The sequence below is a fragment of the Rattus norvegicus genome, chromosome 17 (genome assembly GCF_036323735.1).
Source record: "Rattus norvegicus strain BN/NHsdMcwi chromosome 17, GRCr8, whole genome shotgun sequence".
Lineage (NCBI taxonomy): Eukaryota > Metazoa > Chordata > Mammalia > Rodentia > Muridae > Rattus > Rattus norvegicus.
Genome location: NC_086035.1, coordinates 90,654,536 through 90,663,432, shown reverse-complemented (window position 1 = coordinate 90,663,432; position 8,897 = coordinate 90,654,536). Strand labels below are relative to the sequence as shown.

Below are 8,897 nucleotides of genomic sequence, written 5' to 3'. Positions count from 1 at the left end.
GAGAGGTGTAGTAACCCCTGGAGCTGGAGTTAGGGTAGCTGTGGGCACCTGTGTTCTGAGAACCACCTACAGGTCCTCTGCCTGAGTAGCCAAATTTGGGAACTCCAGACGCAGATCGCCATCCTGCACAGTATAGGTTTTCGGGGATCTGTTCTCTTTACACCTTCTCTTGAAGCTGATATTCTAGATGCCTCTACTCAAAGAGAATGCTGAGATCAGGAGAGAGGATGGTGAGCTTTTCCAATTTAGTGGCTTTTAGTGTCTAGGATTCTCTCAGTTTGGAGTGGGTTCCTGACAAACGCCTCTATGTCATATTTTGCATCTGCTCCTTTGCAGTAGGTCCTTGTCCTTCCCTTCCCAGTATGTAAAGTACATGTCTAGATTGTCTGATGTTTTTCTGACCTTTTTTCCTCATCTCTTTAATGTAGGAATTTGAGCGTATCAACATATTCTGGGGCCTGATTTTAAATGTCTGTTTTATTTCTCATTGCAAGTTTGCTTCTAGCCATATAAAGGAGGGCCTGATCATGGAGCAGGACCGAGAGAGCCTGGACTCTATCGAGAACTTTACCACTGACTATAAGATCATAAGAACCCTGGGAAGGGGACGATTTTCAGTCGTAAAAATGGCCTACCACCTCCCAACCCTCACCTGTGTAGCTATAAAAGTTCTCAAGAACACCGAGAAGTGCTCCTCAGTGATGAGCAGGGAAGTTGACATTCTAAAGTCCCTGGGCCATCCTCATATCATCAAGGTGGTCGAAGTGGTCCAGACAAGAGAGGCCACCCACCTGGTCATGGAGCATGCCTCTCAGGGAGACCTACTGGACCGAATCCGGGAATGTGGATATTTAAAATCGTGGGAGGCCCGAAGAATGTTTAGACAGATATTAGAGGCAGTACAATTCTGCCATGACAATAATATTGTCCACCGAGACATAAAGGCCAACAACATTTTGATAGACGGAAGGTCGAATGCCAAGCTCTGTGATTTTGGCCTAGCTGCTAAAACACATCCTGGGCAGAAGCTGATTGATTTCTGTGGCACGCTGCCATACTGTGCGCCAGAATTCTTTGAAGCTGAGGAATATGAGGGACGCCCATTTGACGTATGGAGTGTAGGTGTCCTCCTCTTCTTCATGGTGACTGGGCACTTGCCTTTCCTAGGCAAGTCATTTGCAGAGGTGAGGAGACAAATCAGTTCAGCCAATTTCAGCATTCCGCCTCATGTTGCCAACGATATTTTCAATGTTATAGTGGAAATGCTGATGATAAATCCCAGCAGGAGGCCCAGCATCCAGCAAATTATGATGCGCCCCATGATCAAAGACAGCCAGGCCTACTCACCACCGACATCCATACAGACGTTTACAGGAACACCAAGCCCTAGCATCATCAAAGCCATGAGAGTCATGAGGCATACACCTGAGAAAAGCACTGAGTCTCTGATAGACCAAAATATCAACGAGGTGCTGGCAACATACTTGATTCAACAGCACAAGCCACTCAGGAAAGTCTGCACACACCACCAAGTGGAGCCAGGTCTAGAAGATCTTTACTCCTTCCCTCGTTTTCTTAAGAGAAAGGGACCTCTTCTCTCCTCCTTCACCTTGTCATCACATTCATCCAATATGAGGGAGAAGGAGGATAGGAAGAATTCCAGGAAGGTTGTCAGAAGGCATGATGTGGGCTACCAGCAAACAAGGACCAACACTCTCCAGCCCGACCTCCTGGACTGTCCTATAGCTGAAGAATTCAAGGATAACAGGCTGCAAATCAGGAAGACATTCTCAGACTCCAAGACTGTGTTGTCTTGTAGTCTAACTGAACATATCCAGTCACCTCGACTTCAATACACCTATTCCACTACAGCAGACAGGAATGTGTCCTCCTTCATACCGCCACATGATTTCTGTGCATCACTGCAGAGACCTAAGGGGATAAGCCTTGCACGCTGCTCTGGAGATACCTGGCAGAGAGAGACACTCGTGGACAAAAACACCTTCATCAAGGAAGAGGCCATGGTTCATGAAGATACCGTCACTAGTGGCCAGCCACAAGTTCCTTGCCCAGCTTCCCGTCGGGGATGGCGTCACCACTGGAAGGGGTTTAAAAAGACAATTAGTAGAAGCCTTCGAAACCTGTGCTGCTGTCTGCCACCACCATCGGAAAATCAAGTCTCCTGCAATAACTTGGCTTTCAGGAAGAGAGGAGAACATTGTGTCACCCACAGGACCAGGTGGGTGCATGTCCTCATTCATTTCATCCATATTCCTTCCTGTCCTTTGTGACAAATGATGATGGCCCTTGAGGCACACAGAAACTTGACAAAATGTAACTTCAGAAAGATTAAGTTCATAGAAACCCCTGAAGGGTGATCTGATGCTTCGTGAGTCATAAGGGGAATCAGAGACACTGATTAAAGCAGGACGAGAGGGAGGTGGGGGCATTCCCAAATGGGGCAGAGAGTCCTAAGACAACCAGTGGGGTGCTATGGCTCTTTATGGAAAGCACAGGAAGTTCTCTGTTTTTCAGACACCAAGAGCCTCTTTTCTGTGTCTTTTTCTTTTCAAGTCCTGAAGAACAGCAGCCTCAGCTCCATGGCTTTTAAGCCAGGGGTGGGGGTTGGCCTGGCTGAAGATTATACAGTCTCAGAGGAGCCAGGCCAGACGTCCAGGTGCCTGTGTGCTTGCAGGCCCCTTCTCCAGAGGAAGAGCTGTCCACACCACAGCAAGGTCTCTCCAGGTAAAGCCCCAGGCAGGAAGGCCTGCCTTTTCACTGTGTCTTGCTCAGAAGGGAGGGATGAAGTAGAACAGTGCCCTAAAAGTGTCAGTGGACCAGTAGCCCTCTGCCCTCTCTTCTAGCAGAGGTAAATATCAGAGATGTTCTGTGGGACTGTACTGTTCTTTGCTTCCTGTTTCTTGCAGAGAACATGGTCTTCATCATGAAGTAGACTTCTCAGAAAAGTCTCCCTAGTCAGCCCATCAGACCTGAGCTAAAATGGGTTCCCAGGTTGAATATGAGACCTCTATGTCTCCTCTGAAGGGAATTCTCCTGTCAAACTTTGACCAGACCCTCACCCATCCCCACTGCCCTGCAAATGATATCACAGTTTATATTGCTTAAGTCCTCACACCCAACTCAGGGTAAAGCTTACAAAACCCATACTGTGGAGTGACTCCCAAGGCAGCTGTGCCCTCTCTCTCACCAGTTCTGCCCTGTAATTACTCACCTCTCTATGTTTGCTCCCTCAAGGCCAACTTTCAAATGTCTAACTGGATTCCTACCTGTGTCACAGCCTCCTCGAAGGAGGAGGGACAGGTGTTATGAGCAGAGTCAAAAGAATAACTTAATGATGGAGCAGCAAATTGGTGTGGCCCTAGCTCATGACAGCTTCCGGCCTCCACTGGAGTATGCATTCCACTGGATAAATCTACCCAGGCTGCTTCCATTAACCTGAGAATTTGCACACTGCTTTTTTATGCCCAGTTAAACAGCCTTGCAATTCCTTTGTGAGAGCTTCTGGGAAGCTTTCCCTGTCCCTCCTACTGTTACATTTGTTAAGATATCATCTCCTGTGTTCTTTTTAACTAGACTGTATCAACATCTTCCACAGCATGAGGTGTACAGAATACCATATGACTGACGTGGAGGGTCCCTCTGACCCAATGTCCCTCTTAATTTGTTCAAAGGACATCAAGGATCCTGGCATAGTAATCCTGCAGTGATATGTGCTGAGTTTAACAGCATGTCCCTATAGTACTCCACCATTGTGATCACATACATATTTCTCATGTGCTTTATCCCCTGAGCTACACGAAATTCTCTTAGGACAGACAATCTTTTTCTCTCTAATTTGAGTGGGAAAGCATATCATATTCCACTCTGGAGCAAGAAGAGCACTATATGAACTCGTGTATCTGAACCCACAATGCACAAGTTTGGGAAAGTTCATTAAAGGGGTTCTTTGCTGGCCTCTAGCACTGAACCAGGTTAGCTACTCAGACAAAACCAAGGAAAGCCTCTCACAGACCCTGGCCAGCCTAGGTTTTAAGAGTTGGCCTCACACCCTGATGATTCCTTGTCATCCATACCCTGATATGTAGAAGCCCTGGAGTCTATATCTCTGTCAGTGTGTCTGTCTTTACTTTTACATGAACTACTTCCATGCAGGTGGGTCTCAATGGATGTTTCTTATACTGGACTCCTAGAGAGCCATGTACCCCTCAGGATGGCCTTAAGTGGAAAACACAAAATAGAAACATCAAATATAAAATCCCAATTGATGGAAATAGATTCACAAAATTAAAAACCAACAGATGAAAAACACTAACCACTCCAATAAAAATCCTTAATATATCACTCTTAATTCTAACAGACTCACAGGTGTATGCTAAGGGAACATATTCCATGTACAATAGACAGAAGAAATTGGTTCTTATTTTCTGATATGTTTATGTAAATTAAGCATACCTTCATTTTTTTCTTCTTACATTTTTTTTCCTATTTTGGAATAGTATTGCTATGCTGGTTTTAGTGTTCACACAGTCAAACCTAAAATTCAGAGAGAATACCACTCGGGATAGAATGAAAGCCCAGGCTACCTTTGTCTTCCTCTTGATCTTGCTGCCTCTGTTCCTCCTTTAGTGTAATGCTATGCTGTGAACATTTCTGTTTTCATCAAGGTCTCTTAAATCCCAACAGGCCTCCTTGTAGCTAAAGATTACCTTGAGCACGATCCTCTTCTTCCTGTCTCTAATTCTGCAATGTAGAAGTTTCAGTTCTGAGCCACTCTACCCTGTCAAGTAACACAACTTCAAGGCCAGTATAGGCAAGAGGAAGTACCAGGCTGAGTGCAATCCTGTCAGAAAAGGGACATTCTAAATATTTTTACCTGGCAGATCTGGTCTCTGCATCTGGGGAGATGGATGTTGGGTAAAGTGTCACAGTGCAACAAAAGGACTCTGGAAATCAGACAAGGAAAAATCATGGTGTCATCTTAGGCCTTGAGCTTAACAGAGGCAGGTGTGGCAGATTGATGGCCTGAGATTACTGACATATTACTCTGTCTCAATATTGAGGTAAAAAAGCATTTGATGATTATTCCTGGCCTCCAGGTATGAGGACAAACAGACAGACACCAACACACAAACACACACACACATACACACACACACACAGACAGAGAGAGAGACAGAGAGAGACAGAGAGAGAGAGACAGAGAGAGACAGAGAGACAGAGACAGAGAGAGACAGAGAGAGAAAGGGAGAGAGAGGGGGTGTAACTCTGAGGTAATATATGTATCATGCACACATTAACTCTTTATACATCTATCTAGACTTTTCCAACTATGGACTGTCTAAATTTTATAGTCATGTCTGTCTATTTCTTGGCCAGTGAACATAAACCTAAGTCCCGTGGCAAAAAACCTACTAGGGTTTTCTAGTGATGAATATTTTTTTCTTTCTCTTGTTTAACTCCAGTTTTCTTTATGCAGTCCAGGCAGCCAAGGACTTTTGATCCTGCTGGACAACGGACTGGACACAATGAGTGGCCTGATGAGTGGACCGTTGGACCACTTGGGACTCACCTGGACTAAAATCCATGTATAACAAAAGGGTCTCCAATATCCTGCTCCTTCCACTAGGAGGGCAGATGAAAGGAAGATGCTCCGAGATATAGATTTCTTGTAGCTTTTTTTTTCTCTGTGTTTTCTTTTGAAGCTTGTAAGGTTTGCTTTTTATTCCTCTTATTTGTATATAATTTTGTTCATACATTTGTATTTATCTAATATTTTAATGTTTTAATTGAAACAGTGACATCACCTCCCTCTTTTGTACCTCCTCTCCAAACTCTCCCAGCTATCCTATATCAAACATTTCTCATGCCTTCACTCTTAAGTTTATAGACTCCTTTATGTGCTGAAATTTGTTATATATTTTTACATATCTCGTGTATCCAGAAATAAATATAAATATACCTGCAGAGCCCATATTTGTTGCTTGTGTATATATTTGTTCAAGACTGACTACTCTGTATTTGACAACATGGTACTTTCTATTTTTACCTTTTGATATTTTCTCTTCCCAATCTTAAAATTCTTTTTCTGGCTAATGGTTTCTTGCCACTTTTATTTAACCTAAATTATTTATTTCCTTCTTTTGCCTCCTTTCTATACTCCCCCCATCTTTGATTCTACTACAACAAAGACCACTGCCTGTGGGAAGGACTCACTCTTGAAAGAGCCAGAGGTGTGGGTCAATTGAAGACCAGTGGGAAAGTTCCACTGCCAACCTTCAAGCACAATGACCCCTCCCTTCCAGGGAATAGTCAGATCCCACAGAACTGCAAGCCAAAGTGTTAAACAAAGCTACCTGTGATTTCCAACTCACCTCTCCTTCCCCTCTGGAAAAGCAGGAATGGTTCACTGATCACTAGTCAGTAGGAGGTCACTTTGCCCCATCAATAATACCCTGCCTAGTTACCAACTGCTTGAATTCTGCCCCAATTCTTAGCAAGGTATATAACTGCCTGTCAGAATCTGCCCAGGGTCATCTCCCTTTAAGCAGGAAGGCCTCAATAAGGCAGAATTAAACTCCTCTTGCTATTGTATAGATCACTGTCTCCATGAATGTCAATCAAGAGGTCCTGGAATCGGTTCAGTTTGAACCTCACATTGGTGCATACATCTGGAAACTTGCTTCTTCTGTGGGACCCATGGGAGAGTGGTGAAAGGGAGGAGAGTGGGAGTTACAGCTAGGTACTGAGGTTGACTTCTCTGTGCTCTCTCTATCTAGCTTCATAGTGTTCTACTTTTGGCTTCTTTCTTTCTTGCAAGTATCAGGAGGGCTCACAGAGGCTAGGTAACAGGGCTTTGACCTGTCCAGAGGCCAGCAATGTCAGAGAACTTTGATCCAGTGTGAGGCCAGCAAATTCACCAGAACCTGTGTTCATCTCACATGTGGCAGGAGCAGATAGCCTGCGTTATGACATCCACAGCAGTGATGGGTTGGTCTGTGTACTTTGCCCTTGAAAAGGGACACTTGGTTTGTGTGTTTATTGTTCTTTTTGTGCATTCTTGTTTTCATGTTTTGGACTTGGACTGATGAAAATTTTGGACATGGGACCAATTGTTTTCTCACCTTAATCTTATTCTGAGTCATTTTCAAGAATTTAGGACTAAGGACCACTTAATGAAACTTGGAGTGGGCTGCTTTTGATGTTAAATGGACACCAGGAGAGAGACATTTTAACTCCCCAAGGTATCAGCAATAGAGGATAAAATGTTTCAGACATTTTCCCTCCTCCTCAACCCCTACCTTCTAAACACTTCTTTTTCACTAGAAACAACAAAAGCCTACTTCAGCCCAGCACCCAGCTCCTTCCTTATTGACAGTATCAGCCTTAGGACTGGAGAGATGGCACAGAGGTGAAGAGAACTGAGTGCTCTTCCAGAGCTCCCGAGTTTAATGCCCAGCAGACACTTGTTGAATTCTCTTTTTCTTCAGGATAGGTTCAGAGTTTCATGGCTCACAAGGTCACAAGGATTTAACCCCTTTTTCCCTGCTCTTCTGCTCAATGCTGACACAGTGCAAACTGGCATCCAGCATCCCTGACAGGAGAGGCTCCATGTGGGCAAAAGTATCTTTCAACAGAGCTTACAAATGGCTCCTGGCCCTACAAGGAACCCACCCAGATTAGGGCTTCAATTCAGTAACGGTTGGCAGTGTGTCCAGATTTGCCACCAGGCTCTATAAGCATATCTCAATAATAATTTGTCCCAGGTTCACATATGATATTAAATAAGAGCAAACAGAAAATTCTCATATGATAGCCCTGACTTTCATCAATTAAGTTCGTACCAAATGTTAGAGAAAAGTTAAGTTGCAGGGAGATTGTAGAAGAGTGCAGATCACGACAGAAAGAATTAATTAGACCACTTCCAGCCAACAAACCAAACGATCCAGGACAAAAGAAATTCCAAGCTTCAATAAATTTACTTTGACACTCATGACTACCCCTACAATTCTGACTGATGATTCAGTAATGCCTACAGGCTTCATTATCAGAGTTTTCCCTGGCTGAGATGTTTTCTAGCCACCTGTTTTCCTAAACCTTGCAACTCTCCCACCTGACCCTGACTTGGACTGTCCACTCCATCAATGTGACGAGGTTGTGGCACAGGTGTTCAGTACCTGACCTGACTTGAGGAACACTCCTTTGTCAGAAACAGAACAGACCTGGGTTATGGACAGAAGCACCTTCATCCATGGGGGTCAGAGGAGGGCAGGGGCAGTGGTGATAATACAAATGGAGGGAATGCAGTTGCCAAAAACAATAAAAGGCCTCCCTGTCCTGTGGCTGCACTCAAGGAAAGAGAAACCACAGTCCATTGTCACCCCCCTTTATCTGTGTCCCCAGAACAGCTTCACAGAGGACACATTTTGAATGTTCCTCTGAAGACGCCACAGTCTGAAGGCCTCCCAGGAGAACTACTGCAGGCTGGGCAACATATCAGCATCTTCTCTGCCCCTTTGAATATCCTCCAGTTGGAAGGCCCTCACAGGAGGTCTGCTACAGACAGGGCCACAGTCCTGACAGGAGCCCTGTTGGAAACCAGGTACCAAGGAGTCAGACTCCAGAGTCACCTTCTTTTCAGCACCTCATGGTATCTTCTCAAAAACTGACCATATGACGGGTCATAAAACACACCTCAACAGATACAGGAAGATAGAAATAATCCCATGCAATCCATCATATTCCACAGACTAAGGCTGATCTTCATTAACAACAATAATGAAAGAACACCCACATATACATGGAAGTTGAACAATGCTCTACACATATACCTTAGTCAAGGAAGGAATAAAGAAAGAAATTAGAACACTCCTTAGAGT

General features: G+C 44.4%; 1 protein-coding gene across 1 annotated transcript; it reads left to right on the top strand.

Moving 5' to 3' along the window:
- Positions 1–347: 347 nt before the first annotated feature.
- LOC134482638 (sperm motility kinase X-like) lies at positions 348–2,953 on the top strand. The gene is made up of 2 exons (XM_063276841.1): positions 348–2,079; positions 2,928–2,953. Exons 1-2 carry the CDS (start codon positions 528–530, stop codon positions 2,951–2,953), a joined length of 1,578 nt encoding a protein of 525 aa, XP_063132911.1. The 5' UTR covers positions 348–527.
- Positions 2,954–8,897: the final 5,944 nt, after the last annotated feature.

Excerpts from the sequence above, each read along its gene's own strand:
- LOC134482638 (XM_063276841.1), top strand. The coding sequence starts at position 528 with ATGGAGCAGGACCGAGAGAGCCTGGACTCTATCGAGAACTTTACCACT. Across the intron at positions 2,080-2,927 it reads AGTTCCTTGCCCAGCTTCCC|AGAACATGGTCTTCATCATG; the intron begins GTCGGGGATGGC and ends TGTTTCTTGCAG.